The sequence below is a fragment of the Pan paniscus genome, chromosome 14, assembly GCF_029289425.2.
Source record: "Pan paniscus chromosome 14, NHGRI_mPanPan1-v2.0_pri, whole genome shotgun sequence".
NCBI lineage: Eukaryota > Metazoa > Chordata > Mammalia > Primates > Hominidae > Pan > Pan paniscus.
Genome location: NC_073263.2, coordinates 102,039,005 through 102,054,928, shown reverse-complemented (window position 1 = coordinate 102,054,928; position 15,924 = coordinate 102,039,005). Strand labels below are relative to the sequence as shown.

The window sequence follows — 15,924 nt, the reverse complement described above, 5'->3', positions numbered from 1 at the left end:
GCAGCGATGACCAGAGTAGAGGATCTGTTTCCTTTGTGAACTTTTTTTCTCTGGGAGGAAAAGTGGCCTCGCAGGTAGGAACCAGGGCCTGCTACTTTGCACGGGGGCTTCGGGCCACTTCTGCTCTTCTTGGCTGGGTTGGAACTGAGGCCTGGGGATGGGGAGAGGTGAACAGACTGCACAGGAAGACTCCAACCAGGAGGGCCGAGGGAGACCCAGGCCACGAGGACAGGAAACCTCCTACCACATGGCACCATGCCCCTTCAGGGAACTGAGGCCAAGGTCATTTCTGCATTAGCACCTCAGACCTGCCGCACAGGGCCCTTGGCATGCGGCGGACACACATTCTCGGTCCCCCACACCTAGGCCAAGTTCTCATCATGAATGGATGTCGTGACACTAGGGCAGCACAAATGTTAAATCCCAAAGAACAGATAAAATTTTTACATGAACAGAAACCAACATTTTCTTGTTCACTTTTTTTAAAAGTAATTTAGAAAGAATTCCTTAAAAACGCCACAAATCATGTCATTCTACTCTCCACACCACACCAGCACAGTGCAACTGTCCACACCCCTCCAGACCGGCGGGCTGGGCTCAGGAGCCCCTGGCATACACCTGGGCCTCTGTTCTCCCAGCCGGGACCAGGCATGACATCCCCGCTGCCCCTTCTCTGAGAATCCATTTCATTGCCTTCTGCAGTGACAGAGCATGAGACAGAGGTTGTGTGTCTCTCTGATGCAAACCTGGTTATGAACTGATGGATCTCTCTTTGCACCTGATGTCCCCAAGGCATGGCCACATGCAGAACACGGCCAGCCTTGCGCTTCCTATCATGCTCTCCCATGCAGACACTTCCAAACCACAACGGCCCTCAGAAAAGGATCATTTACCTACTAACGGCATCTTTTCAGTCTTTTTAGTCACAGGAAGAATAATGAAGTTACTGCTTAAAAGGACTTTTCTATCTTCAAGAAAAAAATACACTTAAGTTTCACTATGAATGAATTTTAGTACTAATATTTTTTTCTCCCTAAATAATTAAGTCCCACATGTACATGGGGTTTTGGCTTCTCTTGATCTGCAACTGAATTGTTCCCTTTGTAGAGAAATCGTCTTGAAGAGTTACATTAATTTTTGCAATCTGTAAAACCATTTGCTGCTGTGTCATCTAAGTCTCAGATAACTAACTGCCTTCAAGACAGATGTAAACATTAAAAATTAAAGACCCCTTAATTTGAAAGACATTAAGGTGAAGAACAATTGTTCTTTGACTACCTGAACATAAAGCACAGACTTTTTGGAAGGCACGCTCTCCACGAGGCAGGGATGCATCAGGGCAGAATGGCAAAAGCTCCCAATCCTAATGTCCTCCTCTGTAGAAGCCGGGGGGAGAGGGCGCCTCTGTGGCCCTTTCCAGCCAAACCACCCACGATTCAAAAGTGGGCGTTCCTCCATCACAGGGCCGGCCTGGGCTGATGGGGACTTAGGGACTCACCGTGCCAGTTTTCCCAGCTGTCATACTATTCTGCATTTTCATGGCTTCAATCACACAAATTTCTTGACCTTCTGCTACCTGGAAAACAAAAATGGGCAGAAGTTTTAAAAGCATTCTAATTTTGCAGTAACACTTAGGAATGAAGCCATTAAGAAATTATTTGTCAAATGCCCCAAAATATGTGTCTATGAACAGCAGCAACAATCTCTAATGTTTCCTATTCCAAGCTCATCTTTAGGAACAGTAGAGAAAAGCCATTCTCTCTCTCATAGTCCTCGTTGGAAAAAAAAAAAAAAAAAATCCCTGACCCTGGAGAAGTGGGGACCCTGGCGGCGGGGCCTACCCTGGGGATCTCTGAGTCTGGCTCTGCCGCTAACAGAGGTGTTCGGAAATTGGAATGTTTTCCACTTACCTGAAATGTCCAGAATAGGCAGATCTCTACAGACAGACTCGAGGTTGCCTGGGGTTGAAGAGGGAAGGGGAGTCACTGCTGAAGGGTACAGGGTTTCTTTTGAGAGTGATAAAAATGTTCCAAAATTGATTGTGGTGACAACTACACAACTCTGAATTGACTGAAACCACTGAATCGTACACGTTAAAGGGCTAAATTGTATGTGAATTACATCTCAGTATAGCTGTTACCAAAAAAAAAACCACCACCAAATATACATATTTCTGTCTATAGTCCCGGGGAGCTGGGAACAGCTCGGCCCTGGCGCCACGAGGACCACTGTCCCATCCTCTGCAAGACACAGCGAGTACCCACAACGAGGCACAAGGCAGCTTCCGGAAAACCCTCCAGACACAGGAATGACTTCCAGAGCTACATGCATTCCATGCTAGGAGACTGGGAGCGCCCACGGGCCTTTGCTCAGACTGCGTTCAGAACTTGCCTTTCATCCTGAGGGGCAGCCAGGCTGAGCTGGGTTAAGCCCACTGGCGTTAAGCGCGAGGCTTCCCTGCAGGAGTGAGCTGCAGCTGAAAACCATGCTGCGCACTCACTTCGCTCTGCCCCGATGGGTCAGTGTCCTGAGCCGGCCAGGTTTTTCTTTGGCCTCCCAGTCTTTGAAACGGGCAAGTCCAGGTTCCTAGGGCAATGGCTATGTGGTGTGGATGGGTGTCCTGGCATGGGGCTCCTGGCCCCTCACACCACTGTGGCCATATTCGTCCAATGCCTCAGAAGCGCCTAGAGAATGTTCTTTCCTGAAATCCCCAGATGATCTCCAAGTCCCCCTCTGGGCCCCCCGTGTGGCGCAAGCTGTCTTGCTGGCACTCTGGAGCGCCTGAGCCGATGTACTCTTTTCCTCTGCTGTTCAGGTGGTGGGCTGCTTTTTCCTGGCACAGAAATATAGGAAGAGAGACGATGCCAAGGCTTCGGCGCTGGCACGGAGGAGAGACACCGCGCTGAGGAGCTGGGCCTGGAAGTGCTGCCCTTTTTGATTCATTTTCACCTGGCATCTGCATTCCAGGGAGAGCGAAGAATCGGCCTCGAGGGCTGTTTGCAGGGGGACGGGAGGGGCAGCGCAGAGACAATGCGGAGGCCCCCATCAGGGGTGTCAGAACGGTCACTCCCTCCAGTTGGCATTTTAGAGCCTTTTTTCTCTCTTCAAAGGCAGGCAAAGACCAGGGAATCCAGGAGCAGGTCCAGTTCACTGCAGCACACCTGCCAGCCAGCTCCACACAGGGGACCCTGGAAGCCTGGCCGTGTCCTCTTAGAAGCTGGACTCACTGCGACCGACTCTGACCTAGGACTGAGCACTCAGGCAACAGGACCGGGGACTCTCTGGGAAGTGGATCTGAGACTCAACAGAACATAGTAGAAATGCCGTCCAAAAATGAGGAATCCACTCTCCCGCTCTGGGCACTGTTCTCTCTCCAGGTGGAGGAGCTTCCTGGGGACTGCATGCCGGCCTCCCACACACCCACCCAGCCCTTCCTCTGCAGGCATCTGAGGGCCCAGGACTGGCCAGAGCCCCGTCCTCCCGCCAAGTACATTGGCTTCACATGGGTGGCACAGCCCCTACCCTCTCTGCCAGTAGGTGTGCCCTTCCACCACACGTCCCCTCCCATCCCCTTGCTCAGAATCTGCGGGCCAGACAGGCAGACAGCTCCTGCTTCTGTTTTACAGGATCTTCAAGTGAGCGCGTTAGCAACTAAACTGCAAATATGAAGAAATGCGGCCTGGGGATTTCCCAAGGTCACCCCAGGGGCAAAGGCCAGCCTGACCTGGCTACAGCTCTACTCTGGGCCCTGCCAGGGCCTGGGAGCAAGTGGGTGGTGGACAGGAGCTTAAGGGGCTCTGCTGTGGCTGCCACTGACCATCTTTCTGGCTGGCTCTGTGCTTCTAATGTGGGCAATTTGCAAAGAGGTAATGCACAGGTAACTGCAAGTGCTGGGTCCCCAGCTGTTCATCAGAACAAAACCTCGGATTTAGCCCGAGACAATCAGGAAAAGTGGGGAGGCCTGAAATTCAAATAGTCCTTCCGTCTGATTGTGAGAGTCCGGCAATTCAATTCAAAGGACTTTAAAGAAGGCGTGTCCCCACTGAAGCGATCCCATCTTCTGCCCCATCCAAGCACAGCACTGAATCATAGAATTAGATCCTCCCTGCTCCATCCGCCTTTCATTCCTGTTTCCCCTCCCTAGTTCCTCTCGTGGTGTCTACTAGTCTACTTATTTAGCCCTATCCTATCTATCTTATCTGTCTGTCTGTCTATCTATCTATCCATCTTAGAGACAGAATCTCGGTCTATCCTATCTAATCTATTTTATCTATCTAATCTAATCTAATCTAATCTAATCTATCTAATCTATCTATCTATCTTAGAGACAGAATCTCGGTCTGTTGCCCAGGCTGGAGTGCAGCGGCACAATCTCAGCTCACTGCAACCTCTACCTCCCAAGTTCAAGCGATTCTTCTGCCTCAGCCTCCTGAGTAGCTGGGAATACAGGTGTGCACCACCACGCCCAGCTAATTTTTGTATTTTTAGTACAGATAGGGTATCACCACATTGGCCAGGCTGGTCTCAAACTCCTGACCTCAAGTGATCCGCCCACCTTAGCCTCCCAAAGTGCTGGGGTTACAGATGTGTGCTACTGTGCCCAGCCTAGATTATTTAGCTGTAAATGAAAAACTAAGTAACACACTTCTCTATTAATTTTGCACCATCTGTTTTGTACACCGTTTTCCCTAATTCATCCCTAAGAGATGGTGTTTAAAAACTTCCTTCATGCCTTACAAAATAGTGAGATACATCTTGTTCAACAGAAACATGTTCTACCCCAACACACACACACACACACACACACGAGCTTAATTGAATTTCAACTTGTTTCATCCTTTGGAAAAAATTGAGCTGGAGAACCAAATGTACAAACCAAATGTCAAAGAATGCAATGGAAACACAAATTACACCTGCCCCAGTCTGTGGGAAGAGGCTGACACTCGAGGGCGTGCTCCAGGGATGGCTGGGCATTGAGCTGGGCTCCTTCCAACAACAGCAAAATGCCAGCACTCGGCCCTCGGGAGCAGGGGCTCTCACCTTAGGACTTTGGAGCCTTGCTCCCAGCAGTGCTGACTCCTGCAGAATGTGTCGCACACCGTAGAGTACATGTAGGGTACACCAGGGAGCTGGGCAGTGGGCCCAATGGAAGCAACACCTTCCGGATTGCCCGGGGTGGCTGGGAAGCCAAGCATTAATTGGGTGCACAGAGAGGGCCCTCCACCATTCCGTCTCCATCAGACGCCCCCATGTGCGGGGCCCGTTCCTGCAGGATGTGTGCGCACGCTTCTCCAACACTTTTGTGAATCATCTGATAAAGACTTAATGATTGTGACAGGATGTCTCCAATGTTGGGCTTACAAAATGGTCACAAGCCTCACAAGTCTTTTTGATGAACCTAGTGGGCCTGATGTATCTCCCCGCTCCCTGTCTAATTGGTGTAAAGTTTGGAGGCCTGAATCCTGTATCTTTCATCCAGCTTATTGCGTCCTCTCCTTTGACACGAGGTCAAGGTTCACATTCGCATCCGATTATCAGAGCGGCACTCATTAAGCAGGAGTCGGCCTTGCCCCAAACAAGGCTTGAGAGAAATCTCGGCCCATTTACTCAGCAGATTTTCGCATGTCGTGGGGGCCCGAGTGTCACCCAGCGTTGCTCTGTGCTGAAGAGCTGCAGACACCTCCAGCTGATGATGAATTGTGAGTGATGGGAATCAAATCCCGTAAAGCCAGCTGCTTGCCATGGTCGGCAAAATGACTCTAATGGATACAGGCTGCCAATTTTCCAGTTTTACTGGCAAGTCTTCCAAGTGTAATTAAGGGAAGTTATAAATGATATGGAAATCTATCAAGTTCCATTTATTTTCAGAGGACTCTTTCCCCAGAGACTTTTATCTTCAAGCTTATAGTATGCTTTGTTGTGCTAATGATTTAAACCACTTCTTATTTCTGATTAAAGCCCCCAATATCCTTCTACCAAGTTCTCTTCACTCCTTCCACAAAGATTAAAAGACAGAGAACCTTCTCCCGCACATGCCCCCTCTCAGAAAACATGCTAAGACAGGGACACATTTGGCAATGCCGATCATTCAAACTGCAGACTGCCATGACCACGAAGAACGCTCAAAGAAAGTGCAGGAAGAAAAAGAGAAGAGAACAGGGGAAAAAAGACCACCAAACATAAAAGGAAGCCCCCACAAGCACAGGCTTGAAAGCGGTGCTCAAGACCAGATATTCATCAGAAGGTGGTGTAGCTCACTAATGTTATTTGATTTGGAATAAAAGCATGAAAATGATGGCAAAGGCCTAAAATTGGAGATGTAAAGGATGACTGCACAGTATTCCATTTCTCAATTTCATCCTTCAGAGCCACAAAATGGGGGTGATACAGTGAGTGGATGAGATTTACAGTAACAGCTGTGGTCTCCCACACAAGGGAGGCCCTTCTAATGGGCTGAGGTCTGTTTGGAACAGACGGGGAGTAACAAAACAAGGTTCCCTATTAAGAGTGTGCAGTCGAATTTCTGATAAAGAAAATGACGAGGGAGTCAGGTCTCCTTTAAGACAGCCCATCCTCTTTTTGTTGCCCAAACCCAGGGCTGTTTTAAAGGTGTTATCGTTGAAATAGAGGCCAGGGGACGTTCACAGCATCGAGCCGCCCCGCCCCCCAGGAAGCCCACTCTCTAGCAACTGTAAGGAATGCAGAGGAAACGGTGCCAGTGGCATATGGCTTTCCACTGTGCTAAACATTCATACAAAAGACAGGTTCATCAGTCATTGGAGTATCTGGATAAAAAATTAGCTCCTGATGGATGGTATTTTGAGCTTACCTGCTGCTAGTACATTACCAGAGAAACACAGGTTTTGAAACCCACATGACATTAGAAACTGCAGACCATGAAATACGACACGTGCAGGAGCACACAATGTACGCCAGATTATACAAAATAATAAATAAGCTATTTAAACCCTCTGCCTAAAATTGGGCCCGCTGCAAGGAACCCTGGGTCACTTCTACGCAGGCCAATTAATGCACAGCATCTGCTGTACAGAAGCAGGGCATGAAGCACTTCCGAATGATTTCGGCAATTAAAAGAAAACTGTTTCCTGCCTGTTCAGACCGCAACTGTTTCGATGCAAGAGTGAGCACCAAATCACTGCGTGCAGCTGAAAAATTAAGTCTCCTTTCTGGGGAAGAAGGGTGGGTGGGAGGAAGAATTTTTATGGAAAAAGGAGGCTTCTTTTGTTGTCCTACATTCTGTGTTTTTCTGCCAAATTAGACAGAAGGCTCGGAGGGCTTACCAGCCCGCTGCAGTTTCCACTTCTGCAACGCCGGGCCACCGGAAAAACACGGATCAATATCAGCCCTGGTGACTACGCCACAAAAGTGAAAATCCCTCCATTTCATTGTTAAAGGCTGGTCTGCTTGGAACACAGGTGCCTGAATGCCACACATTTTAAGGCCCTTAGATCTGAAGAAAGGTTAACAGTCACAAAAAAAGGCATCTCAGATTGAGTGAAAAGGCACTGCTCGCGTCTGATTATATTAATAGCAACTTCCTCTGAGCCGGTAAGATAGGCTGGTAAATATCCCCTGATACTTCCTGAAGAAGAAACGTGTATTCACATCCCAACATCTTCATGTAAAGCGAGACGGGGAGGAGGCCACGGGAGACTGCAGTATTTGAGCAAGGATGGAACCATCATCAAATTACAAAGAGAGACCAGGCGGGCAGGAGACGCCGCTCAGCCCTTTCTCCGGCTGAAGGCTCCTTTAATGGCCCATGCACGAGCGGCCTCACTCTGGAGCGCGCGGGAATCCAGGGGCCACCCGTCCAGCCCCGCTGCCGGCTCGGGACTTCAGGCACACATGCCGTCTGCCTGGTGCTCCCCTTGTCTCTCAAGTGGGGCTCCCCAGAACTGGGCAGCACCCAAGGGGCTAGGGGTAAGAGTACAGACTTGTGGCCGATATAAAACAAGTCCAGTTTCTTTTAAAATTCCTTAAAATGAAGAAAAATATGACTCCCTACTGCCCTCTAAGTTAGCTCAAAATCAGAGCCAAAGCCTACAGTTAGAAAGAGAACTAGTGAAAACTGATGTCATTCACAATACCTTTGGAAATTAGCCTGGACCCTCTACCTTCGTAAAGCATGCTGCCTGAAAGCGCCCCGTGAAAGGATGATTTTTTGTAAACTTTTATTTTTATTAAAAGAGAAAAAGATAGTTTACATCTTGGTAAGGCTGAGAATGGTCACTTATAAAAATGTTGAAAACAAAGAAAACACCTTCTACTCCCAAGCAGATCACTCCTGAAAAATCAAACGCCAAGCTTGGAGAAGACTCTCCTATAATATTTAATATACTGATCCACATAAATATTTTTTATTTTATAATTATCATTGAGTATATTCAACTGTAAAAATTCCCAGTACTAATAGATATTTTTTTACTTCCTAATCTTTTTCTGCCTCCTCTTATCTACTAATAGATATTTGTTACCTCCAACAAAAACCAACTCTTAACATTTAAAAATAAATGTTATCTGGAAAAGATTAAAAGGCCACATCCAGGGGTAGTCGTTACCTCTGAAGAAGACAGGACAGGAATGAGATGGAGGAGCTTGCCACAGGGGAAGTTCATGTTATATGTAATGTCTCATTGTTAAATAAAATCTGAAACACACATGGAAATGGTGAACGAAGGGCACAGGAGTGCTTGTTGGATTCTTCTCTGTAACTTTCTGCATGTTTGTAGTATTTCATAATTTTAAAGTCTTAAAATGTTAACAAATGCATGGATCTCTGTGTACATGCTGTGAGATACAATCTGAGGTTTGGGTGAAAACTGGCATCTTGTCAAATAAACTGCTTGAATAACTATTGCTATAAAACATATAAATTTAATTACTGCAATTATTTTGTGATTGTAAATCAAGGTATCCAGAAACTGGAAAGTCTATGAAGCAGCCAGGCTGGCCCCTCTGCCAGGGAAAGATGCAGTGAGCGAGCCTGGGCTGCATGAGGCACACAAGCGCGATGCCAGGCAAACACCCGTCAGGAGGGCCCAGCCCTGCCTTCTCGTTAGGATACGTGAGAGCTTATGAAATTTTAAAATCTTGTTTAAGAAATAAAAAATAAAGGTATCTCACCAAGTTTGCCAGTTCTGTATGGTCGGCTATAAGCTCAGTTACATGAGGCTTAGAGACAAAGGGGAGGAGGGGACGTCAGACTCTGAGATGGGATGGGGTGCCTGTGTCTTGTGGCCCTGACTGCACACCTGCTTGGGAGCCTGCCCTGTCAAAGGAGCACGTGCAAGGAGGAAACAAAATCAGGGTGAAGCGTAAGTGGTGTTGCTACCGACGCCCACCAGTGTGGTGCTTTCACTGGCACGCTGTACAGTAGGCTGTTTCTCGCCTTTAAGGCGTTGTTCACAAGAGGAACAACCGCAGACACCTCACTGTCCCCTGCTGAAGGTCAATTCCATCACGAGGTGGATCTTTTCATCTTAGCCCCACCAAAATATCCCAAAGTCTAATATCGAATGGGCTAATTCGCAAGAAAAAGCAGCAACAGGTACTTAATTTCAATCTATTCTTTCACCTGGTTTCACTAATCGTTAAGAAAGAAAGAAATGCAGATGAGTATATAGCCAGCTTATGGTTTGTTTCTCATTTGTTTGGTGTATTAAATAAGATGAGTATTTCTGATGCAAATCTGCGATGACTGCAGAATACAAACATGACTTGAAAGAATCTTAACTAAATGCAATATTAAAATGCCTCCTTGGGTGACTATCTTATGGGGTTGTTTTGTTTCTGATATCAAAAGGCTAACAAAGCGAATGTGCTCATCATGACTTTATTTGACTTCAAAGTCAAAGTGAAAATTATGCAATAAATTCAGCAGCTATAAGTCTAATTTGACATGTGGAAAAATGTATTCTACCGTTATTCTGAAAATATATATATTTTTAACATTTCTGTTCAAGAGTATCATAAAGGTAGAAGTTTGAAACAGCTGAGTCATGCTAACTTTGATTACAGAAGTGCTCCCAGTTTACAATAGTGTTAGGAGTCTAAGAAAACGGGTTTTCAAACTGAAATGAGTTACTGCAGAAACATTTTCAGAAGGCATATAAAAAGGCACTAAAATTTATTCTATCAGTTGTTTCCTAAATTATATTACTGATTCTGGACCTTAATAATCCACTGTACTTTCTTATTGATTTGTTTGCTTACCTGCATTTTACTGTGTATTAACATCCTCTCTCCACGTGTTCAGAAAAACTATTACACAATCATTTAAAATGTGACCTGCCACATTTAATGTTAAATAGTATATAATAGACACTGAAAAAGTTATTAGGAACTTTTGCTGTGGGAACCCTACAGAAGCCCTTCAAATAAAACACAGCTTCTGTGTTTAGGGCAGGCTGAGTGTTTCAGATGAATCAGTGCACAAGGCCTTGGCACACCAAGCGCCCCGAGTGGATTCACTACTTCTCAACGGCCACCCCAGATCTCTTCTTCCTGAGGTTTTTAAACTGTGTTCAAATTGTTTACTTCACAAAACAGATTTGTTCATTACGATTTATGTGACACTTTTTTTAGAACTTATTGCCAGGCCCACCATTCTACGACTGGTCAAGTTTTACTTCAGCTAAGCTAAACAGAAACATGATAGATTACTGGAATTTAAACGATAAAAAGTAACATTTCAAAGAAAAACAGAATACTTGTAAGGCCCTTAGTTGTTTTAGGGTCCTTATTTTCCTTGAAAATACACCAAGGAGACTGACTCCATTATCTTCCCACCCATAAAAGGGGAACCTCGCTCGGCTATTGTTAGTGCGGAGGAAAACACAACACGCCCCGCGGTGTTAAAATCACTTAAAACCGCAAAATTTCAACGTGACAGGTAGTGTTTCCTCACAATGGCCTCAAGTAAGTGACGTGCCTCTGGTCCAAGGAAGCTTCTTGTGTTTTAATTACACTAAGCAGAATTTAACTATAGAAGTTGCGCTAAGAGCCGACGATGAAACTTCTCAGGCTGCACTGGGTTTCGGTATTAGTGGTTTGGGACATTTTTCACAAGCAGTAATTCAAGAGAAAAGACTGTTTCATCAAAACACAATGGCACACAATATGAAAGGAAGTTCTGCAAGTATCAAAAAAGACAAATAAAAGCAAGTATACGCCCCACCTGAGCAGCCCCCGCAAACAGAACTTAGGAGTGAGCTGACAGATCCCGAGGTCCTGAGCCTGTTCACTACGCGTGCCCCCCAGGTACTCTGACTTTAAAGGAATGCATAAAATATAGGCCCCGTTGCTCTGCCGTAACATATTTTTAACAGTTCTCAAACCATTCTTAATGAGTACACACATTTAATTATTGGTGGGTGTTTTTAATATCTGAGCTACATCAATGAACCGAGGACTGATATCACATTGTTCCCATTTACGAAATGCCTTGCTTTTCTACATTCAATTATTAACCAGGAAATGGAACGTACAAAGGCCAAACCCTTTCGGTATGTGGGAAAGTCAGATCAGGAGCCAGCAGCTGTTAAGAAACCAGAAGGCTGCGCTGATCTGGCCTTGGGAGCGCCCCGTTTACTGCCTCTGAGCAACCTCCTTGAGGGCCGTGTGAGGGGCCAGGGCTGCAGTCTCACCCTCTTGCCCTCCAGGCTTGAGGCAGGAGTGGTCTCCCTCCTCCCTGCCCGCCCTCCCTCCACTCCGGTTTGGATTCAGGTGTTAGAAAAGGATTTAAGGAAAACACTTACTTGAAACACACACACACACACACACACACACGATTTTATAATTAAAGCCACACAATTAGGAGTGGAAAGCTCAGGCTGGCAGTATACAGACTAGATAGATGCCTTCCAGAAAAAAAACTTAAGAAAAATGAAAAAAACAAAACAAAACCCTTATATTGTTTACCAACCTACATATCTAGTCACTAGAAGATTCCACTGACAGCTCTGATAATGTCACGTGCAAGTGAACGATTCTTAATGTCAAGGCCACGAGACTATCCTCTTACGACCCTAACTCTGGAGAAGGAAGATGTCCTCCCCTGAACTTTACACACACACACACACACACACACACACACACACACACACACACATAATTTTTCTTATGGCCGCTCCCAAATCCTTAACACGTGGGCATTAGACAGTCTTAAAGAGGGCTTTCTTCCAGGAGTATCAATGCTTTCACAGCAAACAACAATTCACAGCCACGTAGCCTCTTTTATGCCTTTCTGAAAAAGTGGACAGTTCTATTTCTGTATCACCAGGTAAAGCAGCCGTTAAGTCGGTTTTCTAACTTCGCATATTAGTTTCAGGGCTGGTCATTCAAACAACTAAAACTGATCATGTTTTCTTAATATTCACATTTATTGCAAATACTTTTCTAGAAGCCAATGCCAACTACCTGATTTTTTCCTCAATGTTAAGCAGATATTTTATCTGTACTATTGAGAAATCAGGAGGCACTAAAATGTAAGTCCCAGTGACCTGAGATACCAAACGGAATCACCACCTCATCCATGAGAGACAGTCATGTCTGGATGCTATTTTCCTGCACATGAATAAAAATGCAAGTATTTAAGTGTACCTGGAAATCTGGTTGCCTCCTAAATTGTTTTCTTTTCACTTTTGCTGCTCATCAGTAGAGATTTCTATCCATGTTCTAAGAAAATGTGTGCATCCTATCAATTCATCCATGTAAGTTATCTCGAGGAAATAATATAGCTTTGATTTGTGCTTTAATGTCACAAGATCAAGATGAAAAACTTCAAACTGTGATGCTACATTTTATTTACCAAGTAATGGAAGTGCTCTGGTACTGTACAGATTGCAGAATTAACCTTTCCTCAACTCTTCTTCCCAATTAGACATTTGTTCCAGGAATCATGCAAAAAGTTCCTCATCGGAGTATTATTCCCTGGCATGACTTCATGGATGCTTTGAGCACAGCGTACTAGAGAGTAAGCAGCACTTTTAAGGAAAGTACTTCCCAAAACACTGCATTTGCAAAATGATGGAATGAATCTGGCCTTCTTTCTGCTCCACTCCCAGATCATTTGGGAGGGGAAGCGCTGAGGGTCCTGGCACCAGCGTAATGCAAACGTGAAACAGGTCGACAACACACGAAATCGATTTTGCTGTTTAGGGGGGGTCGGTTAAGTAAGAACTGCAAAGAGCCGAATCGTGCTGTGCCGTTAGCCGTCGCTTTGGAAGGGGAAGTTGGAGACCAGCATGTCCTGCAGAGACACACACAGCCCTTACCGCGTCTCCAGGCTTGACAGAGACGGCCACCACCACTCCGGGCATCGGGGAACGCAGAACACTGCTTGTGTCCTCAGTCACTTTTTCCAGCATAAATTTGTTCAATTCTGCGGCAAGTCTGGTTAAGATATTCACCTTGTACTTAAGGGAAAAACAAAACAAAACCATAAATGAGTTTAAATGAAATTTTCCTCAAAAGTAGCATTCATTCTAAATCAATTTTTAGCTTTTAAATTCAAATTACAGTAAGAGCCTTAAATTCAAATGGTTCTCAATTGCTGCACACATCAAAATATATTTGTTTCTGTCATATATTGAGCTATTTCAGAAAGTTCTTGAAATAAGGGCTATTCCAGTTATTAAAATTAATCATTGATAAGTATCATCCTGTATCTTTAAGAAAAACATCTCAAAACGTTATAAAGAAAACTGAGAACTTTACTTGTATTCCCTTCACCACCTACAAACTTATCCCTATCAAGGAAAATCCCGTGAGCTGGGCAGGCCCAGGGGATGGAGGAGGGGACATGTGGACAGGCGCCAGCAGATGGCAGCAGATGGCTGTTGCAGCTTCCCACAGCCCTCCAAGAGTGGCTGCACTACGTATCGGTAAGTTAAGACAATGGGGTTCAGTGTTCATTTTGGGCAAAATAGTATTTAAAATTCCATTTTTTCAGTGACAGAAAATGTTATATTCATGACTGAAAAAGTTGGCTTTTCTTAAAGGCACTACGTAGTCTTTCTGATGTAACAAGATGGTTAGGAAAAGATGGCAAGATAATGAGAATGCCTTCTGCACTGAGAGACAATAACATCAAGATGTTATAAACACTGATGGAAAATACACAAAGACAAGTATATTCATGGCACCTTCTGTAGGTGGCTCTCAAACAATCGGGCATATTCAGGGCAGTTCAGTGAAGCAGAACATTTCAAAAAAGAGAATTCCTATCCTCTCCATGAATAAATCTATGAGCCACAATTTGGTCTATCCAAACAGAAAAAAGATAAAATGGTTTGAGGAAATGTCTCTTGGTGAAATTGGAACCACCACCCGAAGGTTCTGGATCCCTACCAGGTCTGATTTCTCTTGGGTAAGAAAGAAGCAGCAGTGAGACAGCTCCATTTTGTTCAAAAAAACCTGCTGTAACTCAAGCCTCCTGTGGGCATCATGATGGCAGGGATGCAAAAACAAAATATAATTCCCCCTTTAATTCTGCATGGGGACGGCGGGAATCTCTAAGTGCCTCTTCACAGGGCCTACTGAAAAGGGTGGGGGGAGAGCTTTGATGGCCTAAGTTCCAAGTGGATTTGCGACACTGTGACAGGTTGAATAATAACATCTTTTGCATGTTTCTTTACTCCTGAGTGTGTGTTTTGCAATCAAGACATAGAAGCGTCTGCCAGTTTCTGAAGGATATGATCCTTAAGTGAAATTACAGTGCAAATAAAAGCTTTTTGCTCCTATTAAAATTCATCTGAGTCATAAGTGGTGAGGGAAAAAGCGAGGAGAGTGCACGCTGCTGTCAGTCTAATAAACATTCTGGGCAGAGGGACTATTTATCAGTGAATTGTACCTCCAAGTCCTTCATTAAATCAATGGGGGAGGGTGTGGAGGGACAGAGAGGACTATAATTGGACCAAATTGCACAGTTTTCCTATCTGTGCTGTCTGCAATGGGGGAAAAAATCCAACATCACTAGAGGCATCAGAGTCAACAAAAAAGTTACTTTTCTAGTTGGTATCGCCCTGAGCTGCGCCTTCTGTGTGACTGACTTACGACGTGCCTTGTTCAGTTTTCAGTGTAGCACACAGATCTATTTTTTTCTTGTTTTGCAGAATTCGACTTCAAAATATGAAGCCTAAATTCAGGAAAAGTATCTTCATTCGCTGAGAATATGATTTACCACATTTCCCCACAGTGGATAAACTCCAAAAACTAAGTTTAGTTATATCACAGATCAGCCTGCATATGAACCAAGTGCTAAGACTGTACTTAGCTTCATTTCTCCCCAGAAATTACAAGATTCTGACGAACACTGGATCCTTTTACTATTTTTATAATTTTCATCTTTCAGATTCCTTTCTCTGTAGGACTCCTGCTTTGCTTGGAAAGAGATGTAAAAGAGTCACAAACTCAATGCCTTTAGATGCAGTCTTTGTTACTGATGAGATGTTCCTTTTCCTTTTGTATTTGTTTATTGTTCTTAAATCTGTTTGGGGGATAAGTGACTTATTGTAATAGCAAGTAAAAAATAACAACGGGGTAAACTCCTCCAGAGAGGCCTTGGTGCAAATAGTTGGTTTAGAAATGACCTTTCTGAATATAAAAAGAGAAGACAGAGAGAGATTCTCTTTTTAAGATTACCTTTGATGTTGTCCTGAGCCCGTGAGTGTACCACACAAACACGCCTTCTTAAAACAACCTCTCAGCTGGCCTGTGCTGTGCTGCACAGGGCGCGTGCCGGGATGGGGCCCAAGCGGGGTGCAGCATATGGGCCCATCAGAATGAACTGCCTGGTGAGAACCGTAAAAGCTTTTTGATGCCCCAGAAAAGAAGTCATTTAAGAATGTACACCAGGGCCTTCCAAGCTTCTGATCAAAACTGCTATTTACTAGCATCTCT

General features: G+C 44.9%; 2 protein-coding genes across 4 annotated transcripts in view; one reads left to right on the top strand and one right to left on the bottom strand.

Moving 5' to 3' along the window:
- GGACT (gamma-glutamylamine cyclotransferase) overlaps positions 1–15,337 on the top strand; it is a 74,397-nt gene extending 59,060 nt beyond the window's left edge. Inside the window, exons 4-5 of one of the 3 annotated variants that reach the window (XR_010109641.1) lie at positions 13,781–13,907; positions 15,138–15,337. The gene's annotated coding sequence lies outside the window, so the exon portion shown is untranslated. Of the gene's footprint in view, positions 1–12,904; positions 13,908–15,137 lie in introns of all 3 variants that reach the window. The other 2 variants (XR_008620692.2, XR_010109642.1) reach the window with 2 other exon arrangements.
- The window catches only part of PCCA (propionyl-CoA carboxylase subunit alpha), a 439,968-nt gene that overhangs the window by 1,150 nt on the left and 422,894 nt on the right, over positions 1–15,924 (bottom strand). Inside the window, exons 22-23 of the mRNA XM_003832051.5 lie at positions 13,299–13,439; positions 1,499–1,576 (exon numbers count right to left, since the gene is read on the bottom strand). Of these exons, the coding sequence (XP_003832099.4) occupies positions 1,499–1,576; positions 13,299–13,439 (219 nt within the window). The remainder of the gene's footprint in view (positions 1–1,498; positions 1,577–13,298; positions 13,440–15,924) is intronic.